Here is an 18858-nt window from a genome sequence, read left to right as displayed (position 1 = left end):
TCTCTCAGCCGCCACCAAACCAGCTACGCAGTTTGGTGATACAGGCAGTAAGGTTTCCTATCACGTTGTCCACCTTTTTTTTTCCCCCTAATCTTATCCTTTACCCTGAAGATCTGGCAGGTGTCTTCCACGTTTCAAGAATGCAGAAGTTTATTTCCACTTAACTTTCTTTGATGTATTTCATACAAGGATTGCTCTGACACTATCAGAGCCCTGTCCCATCTGGCCCGTGTACCCTGCCTGATTCATAGTAACTGCTACCCCAGGACAGAAATTTCCGGGATTCCTTGTTCATCACCTTTAAAGCTGGCAACTTATTCTCTCATGTATATGGCAAGGGGCTCACTGATATGGATGACATTTAAAGACTCTTACTTACTTCTACACAGGATTATTTTAATGTGTTCCACTCTTTGTCTCTATCTTACAAAGAAAAAGAAATTACTTGGCAAAGCTTCCCCCTCTGCACCCCCATCAAAAGAATGGGGAGCATCATTTGGGGAATAGGGAGGACACGCAGCTAAGACCAGGTGGTGATGGGATTAGGTAAAACTTAACAGTAAGAAAAGAAATCAGGGTGGCTGAGAAGTTATGCAGGACTAGCATAAGGGAATTTGGACCCTGTATACCCTGGGTTTTGCCCTGAGGTAGAATCGTAGGTTGGAGGGAAGATGCCTGCTAGAGATGGGAAGATGGGAAGTTACAATTTGTGCAGAGAGGAAGGAAGCATGGGTTTCCTCTTCACTTCTCACCACAGAGTGCTGTGACAACATCGTGAGTTACTTCTTTCCATTCTTCACGTGTGAGCCTCTTTTGGTCAGACTCTCACATTTAGCAGGCCCACGCCTTTCTGTTCGCCATAATCACACCAGAATGGCCCAAGGGAGAGAGGAAGAAACAGCTCGTTGGATCATTGCTGTTTGGCAGCTTCTGTGGAGTGACCCTGAATAATCCCGTGTACTGCAGTGGCTCCACACACATATACAAAAAGGAAAAACAAAACTCCAAATGACATAAAAAAGGTAACAGCCCGGTATTTGGTTCTGTTGATTTCCTGCAATTGTGATAGCTGCACGACAGCTGGGCTGAAGGAAAAGGCTGCGCTAGGAGAGTCCCAGACCTGGAACGCAGGAGTGTGGAAAGCGGGGAACAGCCTCATCAATCAGAGCAGTATGTCGTAAAACAAGCCATTCCCTCATAACAGCCTCCCGGGCTGGTCGACAGCTGCCTCGAGGTTGGAGATGAGGTGCTGATAGCACCATGGGATGATAACAAGACTCTAAGACAGAGTCAGAGGGCTTTATAGGAGGAGCAGTTAACTAAAACATAGTTTGATGAACATGCTGACAAGTTTTCTGTCTCGCGCCATCCCTGGGAGTCCTTCCGTTATGAGCATACGAAGGGTGGGCTGGGTCAGCTCCGTCAGTTCCCGAAGCTGGCTGAAGTTGTCATTAGTATGGTTGTGCTAGTCATACTGGAAGGGCAGGCACGCTCCGCTGATACAGCTGTGCTGTTGGAAACACTCTCCAAGACAGCCCTTGTAACATTATTATAGTTTTCCTGGACAGACAAAAACTGAGAACAGCCTTTAAGCGTCACCATAAAGGAGGCTAAAGTTATGTTACCATCAGTGGGAATATTTTTTCTTACTCTGTCCTGTCTCCCTAAACCATCTTGCTCAGCATATATCCAAACTGCATCTTCAAAGGCGTCAAGAGGTGACAAACAGCAGTGCAGCAGCCTGACTCAACCCTGCAGCTGCTTTAGCAAGAGCGTAATACGGATTTTGAAGACAAAGTTTAAGTTTATTTCCAGAATAAAGTGGTGCCTATCTGACTGTAACAAGCATGTTTCAGTATCTATTGCAGCAGGAGTCTGCATTCCAAGGTCTCAGTAACTGGAAACTCCAGGGTTTTTCTCAGTGTTTTCACTCAAGGCGAAGCTTTTCTTGTTTGGGGTTTCTGAGCAACCCCATAGGCCCTACTTTTGTCATCCCGATTTCTACCTGAGAAAATATTTAGGTCTTTCAGGTGCACAGTTTAAAAGAGCGGATACGAGTAGTCCTCATGCTCTTACAGTCACAGGGTGAGGAGCAGCCCCATGCTCACCTTAGACTCCTGGAAAAATTCCCAAATCTCTTTTCATTTTATAAATATTCTCCAGCTCACCTTGCCACTTGATTGCAGTGTCTTAGGCCTTTCTTTCTCCAGTCCTTGCTGCCTACCTGAAGCAAAATCAAGCATGAAAGACTTTTGTTTTTTCTAACAAAATAATAGGGATATTTTCTGTATTTTGTTTTTGTATACAAACATGTCTGCCAGATCATAATTTTTAATGTTCCAACATTGTGCAAGGCAAATGCATTAAAAATAACTGTATTTTAAACTATTAATTCATATGATAGTTTCCATTGAGAGCTGGTAAGAGATATTCTTTCTATCCATCATCAGTTTTTCTGCCAATTAGTATCAGGTCAGTCTTGGCAGAGGGAGCTGTGCCATACACGCGCTCTCTTTGGAAAAAACAGGATTTGTCATACTTAGATCTCAGGAGAGAGAATTGCTGACTGGTACTAGAGGCTTCTTTGGCTTGCCTCCAGTATTTTTGGTGGAAACCTTGCTTGTAAATAGTGTGAACAGTGCTCTGTTTCTCAGCGTATGGGAGGAACAAACAATAAGAAGCAAATGCCCAGCGTTTCTCCTTGCAGTTCACAGCCAGTCCTGTATTGAAGCATCCAGTCTTAGCTGTTTACTGCAGCTCCTCCAACTTTTTATTTGTTCTCATCCAGATTTACCTACTTGCAAGCAGCTAGTACACAAGGAAATTCCTTGGCACGCATGAGTTAAGCTTTGCTCAGCCAAAGGCCACTGCTTGTACCGTCTCCAATTATTTTATTCCCTAGAGGAGCTTCTTTGCTTATTCCATTTATCCTGCGTGGTCCCTAGAAAGCCTGCAAGCTTTCACGTGATGTATGATAGCCTATTCATCAAACACACTTGGCAACAACCATTAACACTTTCCATTACATCAGTATTTTTGCTTCGCTACAGAGAGAAAACTTGTGGAACAGAGGGTATGAATTGCTAGCTGAATGTCACTCGGACGATCCCATAGTTCAGGTTAGCACCTAGGCCTTTTGCAGCCCATTCCTGTGTCATATCCTTTGCATCATGCTGCTCCTCAGGCACCTGTAATTATCATTATTTGTTGAGGATGAGGGTGTTGCTTTGGCAGGTGCATCCTCAGTGACATCTACACGGGTTAGGCATTACACATAGATCAAGCTGTCCTTTCTGTTTGCTCACACTATTTCCAGCTAGTCTCCTTCAATCCTTTGTGTTATGTGTCAAAAGTCTCTCCAGGAATAAAAAAAAAAACAACCAAGAACTTTACCTACACAAGGCTTTACTGTAGTTCCTCTCACCTTTGCATTGAGCACCTCGCTTGTTAATTCATAAAACTTCACTGTTGCCTGGAGCTCCCACATGCATTGAGTCAAGAGCTGGCCAAACTGGCTGCCTTCACATAGTTACATGGTCTTCTCTGCACTTTAACAGAAAATGTTTGCATGGCAAGCCGCAGGGGGAAAAATATTAGCATAAGCTTCAGGCCGAAGAGGAGCACTGTTAACTTCCATAATTTATAAGTGTGTATCATCTGTGTTGTCTATGTAACAAATCTGTCTTTACAGTTAATCAGGTAACTAAATTCTTAAAATACGTAGCTGGAGTTGATGTTTCCACAGAGCCTTACATTAGAAATTGGGAAATCAGTCTTTGGGGTCTTTTTTAAATAACAGCAGTAGCATAACTTACAAATCATTTTGATATTGCTCAGGGTAAAGGTAGTATAAATATGACATTACCTCTTGCCCGGATAACCTGAGATATACAGATAAATCTGGCAGACAGGATGTGAGCTGCTGACTCGGTATGATATAAAACTTGATCCTGGGAAATGCCTTGGGTGCAGGAATCAGGAAGTTAGTGCTACTATTTTAAAATGTTGTGGGGAGCCAGAAGCATTAGGCAACAGTGCTTTTTGAAGATGTCAAATAACACATATCTGTTTTTTCTCCTCTTCCTCCCATCATGTTTTTCTCTGCAGTATAGAGGTTTAAATCTTTTTCTGTCAATATAAATTTTCATTTTTTACCTTTTTATGTCAGTCATCAAGCAAAACACGTTCCTTCTTTCCCTGATATACCTTGTCCTGCCTCCTCCTAAATGATGTGCAGGCATGGACATCACTGTTTATTTTTATAAGCAGTGCATTGAGCACTGGTACAGGCTTATTTGACATCCCTGTGTACTGACTTGTCTTTTTTTGCTACAGAATCAGCACAAGACTGAGCAGATAGTTGGGGTGATGTTGGCTTCAGTCATGCAGGAACTGCCCACCTAGGAATCAGAGATTGACTAATTATTTTGCACTGAATGCCAAGTTGTCATCAGCTGGTGTTACCATTTGTGGTCACTAACATTACAGTTTCTGAATTGATGGACTGTTTCAGACACGTAACACACGTGATGGTCTCCTGCCTTCAATTTTCCTATGGCTATGGGAACATCTCTCACATTTGTTCGACAGAGCCAGACCCCCATGCTTATGCAATACTGCAGCTGCCTTTTGGATCCATAACTTGATGCATGAGGCTATAGTGTGTTGCTTTCCAGTCAAAGCTTATGCTGCTTAATGGGACCCCAAACTCTGAGAGGACCCACTAACTGGCACATTTCCAGTTGCAATCTGGCACTGCAAATGTCAGGTTTATTCCACATGGTACTGTCTCAAGCACTTACGACAAAACTTAAGAGGTCTGCAAACCTCTGTATTTTGCTACCAGTCCATTACGTATTGATTGTAAAATTATGACATAATGAAGTACTGTATTGTCTGTGTATGAGAGATCTATGTAACTGCTCTTTGCGAAAGAGTGCTTGTTCAACACGTGCTGGTATCAGTTCCTCCAAGATGGCGTGGGATTGTCTTTGCATTTGTAGGACTGGCTACAGATTTATTCTGCTTGCCAAATATCATGAACTTCCTGATACATCCTGGGCTAGAAGGAATGTTTCTCTTTCCTTATTTACTCTCAGAATATTTCTTCACGAGCTCTGAGGCCTCATCTCAGTGGCAGTTCCACTATTGAAGGATATGCTCTATGTACTGCTGATTACAATCAGAGGGAGGCAGACCTCTGTGGGTAGAAGCAAAGTCCAAAGTACATTCAGAAGCAAACCAACTCCGTTTATCTTAGCCAACGTACTTTGAAAGGAGCTGCTTTTGAAAAATGTTGTGAGCGTGTCTTCCATTGTTCTCATTTGCTCCTCGTTCTCCATCTGGATAAAAGATGAAGCAGAGGGATTCGTTCTTCTCCAGAGAACCTGTCACTCTCTTATTGATCCCTCTGCTGGAACAGGTTCAGTTTTGTATTTCCCAGCTCTGCTATGTCCCCTTACACACAGACTTTGTCTAGCTTAGCCAAACTGGATGCGTAAGTACTCCACTGGTAGTCTTAATGACTAAGGCTGGGGTGTAGTCGTAGCCCTGGTAACCTCTGGACTGAGCACACCTTGCTGAGAACAGTTAGATGAAATGGTGGTAGAAATATGCCGGTCGTTATCTGTGCTATGTCTTCAGGAATGGAAATGCAGTTGCTTTGTAATGAACCACATAGGCATGCTGAGTTGCTAAGATGTTTACTTTATGAGTATATTATGTTTGTTTAGTAGAATTAAGTTCTAAGGAAAAACAAGCATATTTTAATGCTTTCTCCACCACTCACGTGAGACCTGTTCACAACTTGGCTCAAATGATTCCTAATTATAAAACAATAGTGTACGTTACATATATATTGTGAATTCTTTGAATAGACATAGTCTTGTCTAAATCTTGTAAAAATCTTGAAGACTTCCTCTGATTATATCAGTCTTAATGTACCACCTTCTGGCCAGCTAATGGAAGGACATGAACTGATCTTCAGGAAAAACCCGTGCTTTCTAGATCTGCGACTGTTAAATGGGTTTAAATCAAAAGGCCTTCTTCTCTGTAATAGTTTTGGGAACCATTTGCTACCGTCCTTTAACACCTAAGAGAAGAACACCACTTTTTGTAAGTATGTTGCAAGAACAATATGTATTTACTTCAGTTTTTTTTTAAAGTGGCCTTCGATACTGAAAAAAAACTCAAAGAAAGCTGGCTTTAAACCAAAATAATGCTTTTTCTTTGTGTACCATACGTCTTCTACTATAGCTAGGAGAGTTTTATTCCCTTTTAAAGTTCTTTATTGCTTCTAACTTATTGCCACGTAATTCCTACCTGACATGACAATCTTAACAGTTTCTTCAAAACACTAACAACTTTGTCTATGACTTGCATGAACTATGTCTGATTTGGAATCTGCTGTTCAAATAATAAATTGGTAATAACTGGAGACACAGACATAAAGACATTTGTGTTTAAAAGCTATATACCTATCTTTGCTGCAATGTTTAGGTAATTTCTGGATAGGTTGTGTGTTTGTTCTTGACTGTAATTTTGCATTAAGAGTGTTAATACACTGATTTTTAAGTGTTTACAGACTAAAACCTAAGCAATATATTTGGAAAGCACATTTTCTGAATACAGACATCTGCTGTAAGAATCTAATTTACCAGTTTTGTGCACAAGGTGTGTTACAGATGCTTGGTTTTGTTTTAAGAGTGGCCAGATCCATTCTGATTGCCTAACCTACTCCACAGTACAGACTGCAGAGCATGTAAGAAACTTTTACAAAACTATAGTTATAGCCCAGACGAGATAGCACGGCTGAGATCTGTACAAAGAAGAGGAAAGTTAACTGTACATCGATTATGAGTAGCTGAAATATTGTTTCAGTTATTCCATATCACATCTGAAATGTTTTTATTTCCGTAAGCCAGAGTTTTAACTACTCAATAAACATAACAAAGTAAAAATATTGAGTATTTTTAAATCAAATCATGCAGGAAAGTTCTAAGTTGCAAACTGATTTTGTTATGTTGAACATTTTCTTTACTCAAGGAATAATGACAGGGCTCTGATTGAATTTCAGTCTTCATTTAATTAGTTTCTCCAATTGAATAAAGATAAACAGAGGAGCCGAAAACAGGTGGGACAAAAAAATGCACTCAGGTAGCATCATACATAGCTGGTTGCAATGAAACTTCCAGCTGCAACTACCACTGCTCTTTTGGTACTCTGATACTGGTTTCTTAATGGTTAGGTCAGGCTTGGTTGTTGGGAAGGTGTTCTCTTCTCTCTCCAAGCAGCAAGAGGCAATGTCAGTGAAGGAGGCACAAGGCAAATAATTTAGGGCAATGAAGCACGGTGAGCACCAATGCCTGAAATGCAATAGTCCTACCTTCTCATAAATACATAAGTTTGTGTAGCTGTAGAATGATAGGGAAATGTCAAAACACCGGCAAATGAAGTCCACAAAAACTTCTAGGGTTCTTTAGGGTAGTACAGAGAGTACAGTCCTTTTCAACAGTTTTACTGGAGCATGAGGGCTGCTGCAATCTAGCTGTGAGAGGCTGAGTCATAATTTGCTTGTATTTCATCTTCAGTTTAACATCTGCATGATGGCTTCCATTTAAAATGAGATACAGCAGTTCTTATAAAGATTACAGACTCATGGGGATAAATTAATTGAATGTAGATGAAATTCATTGTGTTTTAAATAGAGCTGGAAGCTCTGTGATAAAACTTCTTTGTAACTTCAGATGATTTAGCTTCTTTTGACAATTAAACTTCTTTTGGGACCTTTGATGAATTTGCAATAGTTAACCAAGCAACAGGAATCATATTTAAGCAGTCATTAACCCACTGCTGGGCACAGACTGTTTAGTACTTCAGATTAGAACTACTGCAGATTTGGGATAAAACTACGGTAGGTTTAATAAGGCCACTGATTTACATGGCCTAAATTTAGATACCCAAGTTCAAAGGGGTGTAGTGTAGAGTATGACAGAGTATAATGAACTCAAAAGTTATCTAAGGATGAATCCATTCAACATGATCTGAGAAGCCTGTCAGGCGGGAGGAGAAGGAATAAGAAAGGGAAGGTAGAGATCAGGTCTGTGACTTCAGTCTTTCATCTTGCACCTTCTCCTGCTGGTTACTTCGTCTGTGATGATTTTGAAATGTCTCTTAGCTGTGCCATAAAGTAGGCAGTTAAAATCATAACTTTTGTATTAACAATTCAACACGCTGGAGAACTAGATTGCTGTTAAATTTTTGTATGTGGTGTGTTCAGCAGCAGGAGTAGAGAACAAGGACTGCGTGAGCAGTCATCTCTCCCACATGTCAGATCTTGCAAAGACAGTCAAAAGTTGCAGGAATGCTTACAAGCGTACCTTCCAGCCTGTTGGATGTTGGTGCTCCAGGGTTTTGGGGCTTTCCAGCCCCTTCCCATAATCCTCTTGCAAGAAGGCAATGTAATGCCTCTTCTTCTGTAGCTAAAGTCTATTCTGAAGCTCATGGGAAAAAAGTGTCTCGCACGCTGGGAGAGGACGTTTCTAGGTATTCCCTTAATGTTACCATATGCTGATTGATAGCATAGGTGCCTGGGGAGCATGTGGAAGTAATAACTGTTATCCTCACAGGGTTATGCTCTGTGCAAAATAAGCAGGTAGTAACTTCCCATAGGCAAGAAGCTTTCTGTGCTTTGAGTTGCCGATTCTTGCAACTGATCTCCATGGCACTTTTCTACTGTAGCTTTGTTTAACTAGAGAAAGTTACACTGATGTCCGCAGCAGTAAGGCGTTTGACCTTCCACCGTTAACAGAGCAGTGATAAACAGGAAAGCTTACAAAAACAGGCCAGGCTTCATGGCTTGTACCAAACTTGAAACTCTTTGCAGGTGTACGTAGATATAACAGAAATATTCATTGAATCAGTTTATAGGTTTATATCCAACTCTGTGATGTTTACACACTTACACGGTGTTCTGGGAGAGTCCTAGAAACGCGCTGGATACTGTAGTACAGAGGAACAATCTTTGTTCCACATTTAACAGTCTTATAATCAAAAACTACAAAAAGTGGGAAGAGAAGCAGAAGGTGCGAGAGTGAAAGCGATGAGGCGTTTTCCTCAGAGCCTCATAGGAGGTCAGCGGCCAGGCTGGGAATTGGAGTCTGGTTGTATCACTTCAGAACGAAGCCCACTCGCTTTAAACTACACTATCTGTCTCGGGAGGATCAGAAACAGGACGGACCACCAAAAAAAACGTGTACAGACACAGTTGCTGTGACTTGAATATGGAAAAGAAATGCAAGGAAATGACCAGATATGGACGTCACAGAAAGTATGTGAAAGTGTAACCTTTGTCATGAAGAGATAACTAACTGCACAACAACCTAGTCCATGATTTCTCCCAAATTCTGTCTATCTGCGCTTTCTGCTTCTCTGTCTTTGCTTATGAATACAGAGACGCTACAAATTCTGTGACTGGCATCCTCTTGACCTGGCTGGTCTTTAAAGGCCAAGTCTGAAGTACTACCTGCCTGTGTATCGGTGTCTGGTGGACTTTACGCAGATTACTTTTCCAGCAAGTGTCCTAGAATAGATCCGGCTATGCCAATGGAAAACTTAACAATGCTTACTTTGAGGGACTGGCGTTGGTGACATTAAGGAAGCGAGTACCCTGGAAGCGAGTACACTGGAAGGTGTGACCATGTTAAGGATATGCCTGTACTACAGACTGAAGTGTAAAGCTATCAGAATTAAATGTAAATTAAGATATTCCAGAAACAGTCATGCCACGAGGCTCTGAGCTGCTTTCTGTCAAGATGTAAAATAAACGAGAACTCAGAAATTTCAAAATCCAGGCTTTTGCTCAGATCCATTTCTTAAAGTCATTGCCTGCCTTTCTTTTTGAAAGGTGTATAACACTCTTAGATCTTCCTACTTCTGTGGCACAGTTTTGGTCATGAACAGTTTGCAATATCGATGTCCTTTCGCAGCTGGATGGCTGCCTTTGCCCCAGGCATTGCTAACGTGATATTACCTGGTGGTTTTGGCCAAAGTGGTTTAAACAGAAAAATGAAAATATGAAACAATAAAGAGAACCAAAGCCTTCTTTCCTTGCAGTGACTCACGAGGCTGATCATAGTGAGATGTTCTACACCCATTATAACATGACACAGTTTACTAGTTTATCATACTGAAATTATTAACTCTTTTACTACTGAACACTTCTAAAGCCAACAAAACATTAAGAAGCCTATGGATGGAAAAAAACCAAAACACAACAATGAACTTTCAATGGTGGATGGAAACAAAACAGCAAACTTGACATTTTATTGTTGACCAGGGACTTAAGCTTCCCAATTATTTAATGGCTTGGTAATGAGGCTGAGGCATGTATGTAGTAAGGTACAGCCGGTGCTGGTGGCAGGCATCACTTATGTGGGGGAATGAATGCAGAGATGCCTAGTTGTGTGGGCAGCCTGAGGCTGCCTGCCCCACGGCTCACGTGCTGCTGGTGTCACTGGGAAAGGAGACAGAGCTACTACTGTCATCTTCACCTGCTTGGTCTGGTCAATCTGCTCCTGTGTTTTGTAGCTGGCTAGAGCAACCTGTCAGGTGGGAATCTGGCAAGGCCAGACAATTAACATACATGTTAATTTTGCAAAGTAAACACCTATCAAAGTCATTTGCTTAGGAAAGAAAAGTCAGTCGGTCAAGAAAGAAAATAGCAGTGCTTTGTTTAGATCGCTACTTCCTTTTTTTATGCAGATCTAGTCTTTCTCAGTCAGGAGTAACTCTGGGTTGAAGACTGTCTGCACCCCATCAGCAAGCTAGTGTCTTGATTTATCTTGTAGGAAGGAATTTTGAAAACAGTTATGAAAGCAAGAAGTAAAATAATGAACTTAACGTTCATCTACTGAATCACTTTCTAAAGTGTCCTCTCCCAGACCTACTGAGGTGCTGCCAAATTGAAGGACATTCGCATTTTAAGCATTGTCACGGGTGTTCAGGAATTCAAGAAGAGAAAAATCTCAAGTCATTGTCTAAGCCATCCTCTAGTAATGTCAGGATTTTTCACCATGCTGTATTTGCCTTTGCAGCAGACGTGTCAATATTTCTCTTGGGATATACACACTATTTCATGCAGTTCTCAGGAACTTTCTTTGGATGCTGAGCTGCATTAGCATATTGCTGGTTTTATCCTCCCTGCTATTAGTCATTCTCTTACAGACAAAGCTAAAACCTGTCTTTTCTAACCACCTCTGTATTCTTCAAGTATTTGTAAACCTGACCATATGGTTATTTGGCAGCAGCAGAACATACTTTTGATTTTAATTTAGGAAAGATTATTTCACTTCTCAGATCTGACACTTCCACATATCAAATCAAGTAACAGTTTCTTGATTTTTCTAGAACATAAAATTACACAAATGCTCACATTTTTAAAGGAATCTTCTCTTCAATGTTTCTTCTGTATTTCTGGGCATCTGGATCAAATAAGCAATTTATTTTATAAAACTTCCTCAGTTTAGAAAGAAATTTTGTCAGGTGATTTCTGTGTGTTTTTCACATGAACTGTCAAGGAGGTCATCTCATCTGCCTCTCTAAAACTTACCAGATGTGTTAATACTTTATTTGTGGAATCATATTTGGTTTCTGCAATTCAAAAGCTAAGTTATGGGAAAGGGGGAAATTGTAATTGCAGGTGGTGAAGAGGTGCTCTTAAGAAACCCTGATCTTATCAACACAGGAGTTTTAGGAGTCCTAAAAGAAATGGGGAATGTTTTGTCAGAAATACCATAAAAACAGAGACTCTTACTACATCTTTCCGTTGCCTTTGCTTTGCTTCAGAGCATTACAAGCTTGCTAACCAAAGTGCTGGAAAGACATGAGACAACATAGAAGGTATCGGTGTGAAACTCAGGATCAGAACAATGTCAACTTGTTCTTGTTGGGTTTTTTATTACTTTCTCACTTAGGTGTAGTTGTGGATGATCATCAGTTGGCTTGATGGTTTTTTTCCCCCATAAATCTATTTATAGTCTTGTGGCAAAACTTAACAGATAAAGGACCCACAACTGCACCCAGTGGTGCAACCAGTAGCAGGGATTACAGAGAGGCATTGTGCAAAGCTGGGAGTGAAAGGGCAGGGTAGAGAAGAAAATCTGAGACATTAAGATAGTGCCACTTCTTTTTAAATACACTTTGAAAAGCATGGATAGTCTGTGAAAGCTATCTGTTCTTGGTTTTGCTTTGTTATTATTATGCCCTGAAAAACAAATTCTGCTTCATATATAATTCTCAATTATAATAACCCTTAGAATTTGCACGATGCTTTTTGTCCTTAGACCAAAAAATTGGGTGAACTTCCATACAGCTGGGCTGCGGGGCCCAGAAAATCAAGTTACCCAAGACATTATAATGAGCTAATGGCAGGATTTTGGCTAACATGAATATCCCCTATTTCATATTCTAAATGGTAACTGGAATAAACATTCAAATTGTCTGTTATGGTTGAGGCAGAATGGAAATGAAGCTTACCTTTTTGGGGAACTGGTAGCAATTTAAATAATGACTCCAGTAGTTTGTTGTTGTAAATTATGCTCACATCACAGGTGTATAGCCATACCGAAGTGCTACATTTTACACCGTTTTCTGCTTGTGCTGAAGAACAGCGACTTGTGTAAAACATGGGATCTATAGATTTATTGGGAATAAAAGGCACAAACGCTAGGCACTGCTGTATCATATGTAGGACAAACCCATAGTGCAGATGCAGAATATGTGGCTGCTCATTTTGGGAATACTCTGATTCATTAGCTCAGTGGGAAGAAAATGGGAAGAAAACCCTTTAATTTCTGAACTCTGAGGATTTATGCTCATTTCGGAAAACACCTTATTAACACTGCTGCTATCTCCTCCAGGTAGAGCTAGGATTGAAACAGCACAGTATGATGCAGGCTTCTGGGAGGCATCCTGGCAGAGCCCAAGACTAGGAAAACGGTGGTCAAAGGTGCCATATCCTGACAGAGGATGAGGGCAGCTTCCACAATACAAGTCAAAAAAATGTTTTTCCTTATCCTAACATACATCCCTAGATCACAGTTTCTCCAAGAGATTTTTCAGAGACATCCAAGGACTGGCAGACTCTTTCCCACTGGGTAAGCCAAAGAGTCTCTTTGCAGAACACATCCTGGGCAAAAATGCCACCTAGGCACTTTTTATGATGTCTTCACCGTATCCCCATGTATTTTTGTGATAACAGCAAGTGTGTGGGGACAGAGTGGGGAAGTGCTCTTCCTCAGTATTCATTCCCTCTCCCCACGGGATTCTCCTGTAGAGTAAAGGATATGGGGACAGAAGGGGAAAAAATGATAACGAGAGAGAGAGGGAACAAAACAGGCAAATGACAGAAGATAAGTGGAGAGAAGAAATGCAGCCTGAAAGTTGAGAGAGGGAAGCTTAAAAAAATCACTGCAACATGTGAGCTAAGTTTCTTTTTTAGGTCATTATGTTTGAATGAGAGCAATGCAATCACTGCTGTGACTCCTTTTGTATTTCTTCCTGCATTCCTTTTCTGTGTTAAACTGTCCATTTAAAACTGGCTGAATCTATTTCTTCATCAAGTCTTGCCAGACTCTTCAGCAGTTTATCCAAGTCTTTTGATTATCTTTCTTTCCCAGCGTATGAATAGACCTTTCCTGAGCATGCAAACTATTGTGCAGACTGTGTTTTTTTTTTTCTAGTGGAGAGAACTAGGTAACTTCAGAATAATTAGCTGAAATTTCCTCCCCTCCCCTCTTTTTTTAAAGACAATTCCTCGTCTCTCCAGGAAGATGAAGAGGTAGATATGGAGGCTGTCAACTGGCAGCTGAACAACACCTCCATGAATGGGCATTCGTCTACCCCAACTACAGTTCGCTTTCCCAGCTGGGTGACTTTTGATGACAACGACGTTGGTTTTTCACCGCAGAACCTTTCTCCCTTGAAAACAGACACCCCACCTGCAGATACACAGACTCCAGACGTTAACTTTAACCTCACTACATCCTTTAAGAAAAGAGAACGTCCTAAAAGCACATTGGGTGACCTCTCCAAAATTCAAAAACTAGATCTCTCCTCCTTAACCAAGTTGCCTTCTGTTGAAACACCACCATGGAGTGCTACTAATCCCTTCCTAGATGAATCTCTGCGAGATGTCCAACCCTCACCCATCAATCCATTCAGCTCATTCTTTGAGGAGCGAGACAGGCGTTCCAAAAGTTCTTCTGTCTCCAGTGCTCCAGGCAAAAGCCAAAGAGACTCTCTCATTATTCTCCATCAAGAGCCTGATACCATCAGTTTCCATGAGGCAAACAAAACTGTAACCCACACAGATGCTGTAGAGCAGCTCAAACAACTCCAGATTGGAGACCCAGATCGTGTGAGCAGCCCTACCTTGCCTGATGATGATCCCATGATGCCATATGATCTGGATGCAGCCTTATTTAACCTGACTCCAGCTCAGCCAAAGGATGGATGGCCAATGATGCTCAGGATCCCAGAGAAGAAGAATATTATGTCATCCAGGCACTGGGGACCAATATACGTCAAGCTGACTGACAGTGGATGTATACAGCTTTTTTATGAGAAAGGACTGGAGAAGCCTTTCCGGGAATTCAGACTTGAAATCAATCATGAGATTTCAGAACGCAAACTCCAGAACTATGATGAGAATGGAAGGATACACAGTGTGCGGTTGGACCGCACAACCTACAAGGAGAAAAAGAAGTATCAGCCTAAGCCAGCCATTGCTCACACAGCAGAGAGAGAGCAAATTATCAAGCTTGGGACTACAGATTATGAAGACTTCCTGAGCTTCATCAGTGCTGTGCAAGACACGCTGATGAACTTGCCAGCCTCATCAACAGATCTGAGCACAGTGGGACTAAACTATCAAGAAGAAGAAATCACGGTTGACGTCAGGGATGAGTTTCATGGCATCTTGGCCAAAGGAGATGGTGTGATTCTCCAGCACAGTGTTTTGACCCATATCTATGTTCTTAGCTTCCTTTCTGGCCTGGCAGAATGCAGACTGGGCCTTAATGATATCCTGATCAAAGGGAATGAGATAGTTGCAAGGCAGGATATTATGCCCACTACTACCAGTAAGTGGATTAAATTATACAGCTGTCGTTTCCATTCATGTGTGGATGAGGATGTGTTTAATAACTCCCGTATTATCCTCTTCAACCCCTTGGATGCCTGCCGGTTTGAACTGATGCGATTCAGAACGGTCTTTGCTGAGAAGACTTTGCCTTTTACCCTGAGGACAGCTGCCAGCATCAATGGTGCTGAGGTGGAGGTGCAGAGCTGGCTGATGATGTCCACTGGGTTCTCTTCCAACCGCGACCCTTTAACTCAGGTCCCTTGTGAAAATGTGATGATCCGCTACCCAGTGCCAAATGAGTGGGTGAAGAACTTCCGCAGGGAGAGCGTCCTGGGGGAGAAATCTTTGAAAGCCAAGGTGAACAAGGGGGCCACTTTTGGATCAACCAGTCTGTCTGGTTCTGAGCCAGTAATGAGAGTAACTTTGGGAACTGCCAAATACGAGCATGCCTTTAATTCCATCGTATGGAGGATAAATCGGCTGCCTGACAAAAACTCAGGTGAGTGGTGCGTACCATCTCTGCAGGAGTAAACTAAAAGGAGTTATGTATTTTGGAAGATAGGGAATACTGGGTTTACATGGTGAGGGACAAATCATCCTCTGTAGTATACCAAAGGACATCAGTTAGTTGCATGAAGCATTTCTCTGACCCTTCATTCCAATAGTTTTACATGTCCTACAAACATTGCTAGTGACAAAAACAGGTTTGTTTTTTCCAGATGCAAAAATATGCCTTCTGTCTCTGCTTTTGTGAATATGCTATGGGACTTAGGCATCGAACATCCCTGTGTGCTTACCACTGTTATTGGAAGCGTGGCTTTTTCAGGTAACTTGCAAAGGCAAGATACTGTGCTACGGGGCTGAATGACAGGACCAGATAAATTGCTGTAGTTCCAGCAGATGTGATTACTTTTCCATGTGTTGCCAAGCATACTGGGCCTGTGCTACATATTTCAACACATATACCACAACTAATGCCTACAAAGTATCTGGAATGGAGATTGTGAGAGGACAGAAGATATTGTGCGACCGTTAAAAAAAAAAATATCCAAACACCAGTTTGTGGCTATCTTTCTGTAATCAGTGCAGACAGGTAAATACAGCTTAAACCTGAAGAGAGAATACCAACATAAAACCCACAAGTCTTTGCATTTCTAGTAACATGTTCATAATTAAACATTCAAATAATATGAGCAAGCCACTGCTCCCTTCGGCCATCACTGCCAGTCATCCCACTTCTTGCCTTTCATCCATAGTGCGTGATAAAGCTAGACAACTTGGGTTTATTTATAGTGAATTCTACTTCTAAATTTCTGTGATCTAGACTAGCTTTTTACAAATGGGATGCACTTTTTAGTAGTAATGCTGTAGTAATGCAGCTGGGTGACTTTCATATTCGGTGTTCCCTGAAAGTTCAGTCTTGTACCAGATTTGGTGCTTTCTAAAGACATACGTTTTTCCTGAGTTTGAGCTATGGTGTCAGCAAAACAATGATCCAAGTCTTCTAGTCTTCTGGATCACATTTCAGCCCAAGGATGCCAGCTTATACCATAGGTTACAAATGTGGAGGGATATCACTGACAAAAGTGAAGGCTCTGTGTTTTCTGTAGTGCGGGGTGTAGGAATTGAGAGCTTGGGAACTCAAGAGGAATATCGCAATGAAAAATTAACCTCAGGCTGTTGATGAGCAATAACATGGTTGTGAGGAAAATCTCACTATGCCATCTGCATGAGCTCTGGGAACACGATGCTGTGAAATTGGGCCTTCTGTGGCATCTCCTCTCCAAAGATCTCTGTATACCATATAGACATTACAGCTGGGGAAACAAAAGCCGCCAAACTTTAACACAGTCACAGAACGTGCCAGTAACAAACCAGAAGAGGCACAACTCCTGGCTCTACTGCCTCCTGCGAGGTGTTGCTCCCTTACTCATTGCAACTTTGAGGGAGATGTTGATCTATGTCTCCTGTTTCCTTGATTCGTCTCTCCCAGTGTGAGGCTTTATTATATGTACCTTGTGTCAGGGGGAAATGCATCACAGACTTGGCACTGCTGTGTTGGAGCCCTGCCACAGAGCATCTATCCATCAGCGTCACCGTGCAGAGCGCAGGGCTGTCGGTATTTGTTTACATCCTGAGAGGAAGAGAGTGTCCTCACCCCTCTGGTCAGCTCAGATGTAATTTCAGAGAAAGGAAGGGCCTTGTAAGCACTGTCTTGGCCGGGACACATGAGGTACATGAGAGAGAGGGAATCCCAAAGTGATGACAGGGCAGGCCAAATGTGGTTTAAATCTGACCTTACCTCTCAGGGACTATTTATATTTCTTAACAGTACTTGTCCCATGGTTTTCCTTACTCAAAGTTTATGGCAAACAAAGAGGGATATAAATGGTACTCAAAGGTATTGATTCCCACTCCTTCTTGAATTTGCCTGATGGACCACATACACTTCTGACCACCTGACACTGATGTGTGGTCTACTCCCAACCTTGTGCATGCTTGGCTGTATGCAGTCCTACCCACAAGTCATATAATAACTCACCTCCACCTATTTGCAGAAGTCCCTATAAACGATGCAGTTCTCAAGCACTAAGTGTAAAAATGTTCCCCTAACTTGCACTTCATGCTCTCTTACTGTGGCACCTGCAGCTCACCCGTAACAGCGCTCTGGGTCCTCTGTAAATGTCTGGTCTGCTCAGGAACTGCTCCAGTGCCTGGGACTCCAGAGCAGGAGAGAGGTGGTGGCATCACACGGCAGCTGGTGAGAAATGCTGCAGGTAGCCACCATCTCCAGCTCAAGGCCACACAACCTGTACGAACGGCCTGGGATATAGGCACTGCATGAGTCCCTCTGGCACAGGTGCCTATGTGCCAGCCCCATGTGCCTGTCAAAGAAGTACATACGTAAGACCAGGCTTACTGTGGGACCCTTTGTTCATCCACGTTGTGTGCTCTCACACATCAGACCCTTGCAAGTGTGATCTCAGGAACTCCAGAGGTCTCCAGGGCCACTTGGACCTCTTGTTCTTCACTTCATTCCCGGGACGCAGGCTGGTGCGGGCTCTGTGTAGAGGTGAGGTGTGTGACACCATCAGCCCTGCCTGTGGTCTTCCCTGACGGCCACTACCGCAACCCCACAGGGCAGAGAGGAGAGAGGAGAGAGAAGAGAGGAGAGAGGAGAGCCAGTCCTTCCCGAAGCCTGCTCCTTGCACTCAGGTTGTGGTATCCTAGCACTCAAGTTGTTAAGAATTATTTCAGCAGCTTCGCTGTCTTATCCAAATGTTTTCTCTTCGTGCTTTCTAATGGGCTGGGGCCCTTTGCACTCTCACTGTAGGAACTTGTTATCGGCACTGTCTGTATTATTTTGTAGCCAAAGCGTCTGCTTGTGACTGGACATTGCAAAGCATATGACAAATGAAGGACTGTGTGTACTCTCACTATGATTTGACCTAAGAAAAAACTATGGACTGGATTCTACTGAGCACATTGCTGAAATCCTTTCCAAAATAGCTTGTTGAACTTTATTGCCCTTCTCATATTCACAATTAATATGATCAAAGTAGTTGATAAAGCGTATGTGCAGGCTCTGCAGAGCTTCAGTTGCAGCTGGCTGGGCTCCACGTTTGGGGTTTTTTAAGCCACCAGCAGAGTATTAGGAAAACATCCACCCGGTCTTCGATCGTGGGAAAACGCTCTTCCAGCAAAGCAGGGCTGTA

General features: G+C 42.3%; 1 protein-coding gene across 1 annotated transcript in view; it reads left to right on the top strand.

Annotated features, from left to right (window-relative positions):
• STON2 (stonin 2) overlaps positions 1 to 18858 on the top strand; it is a 63258-nt gene that overhangs the window by 40173 nt on the left and 4227 nt on the right. The window contains exon 4 of the mRNA XM_086612640.1: positions 13806 to 15641. Coding sequence (XP_086468766.1) covers positions 13806 to 15641 — 1836 coding nt within the window. The remainder of the gene's footprint in view (positions 1 to 13805; positions 15642 to 18858) is intronic.

Source organism: Tauraco erythrolophus, chromosome 6 (genome assembly GCF_009769465.1).
Source record: "Tauraco erythrolophus isolate bTauEry1 chromosome 6, bTauEry1.pri, whole genome shotgun sequence".
In the NCBI taxonomy this organism is placed as follows: domain Eukaryota; kingdom Metazoa; phylum Chordata; class Aves; order Musophagiformes; family Musophagidae; genus Tauraco; species Tauraco erythrolophus.
Note: the sequence above shows the minus strand (reverse complement) of the source record. Positions and strands in the feature narration are given on the sequence as shown.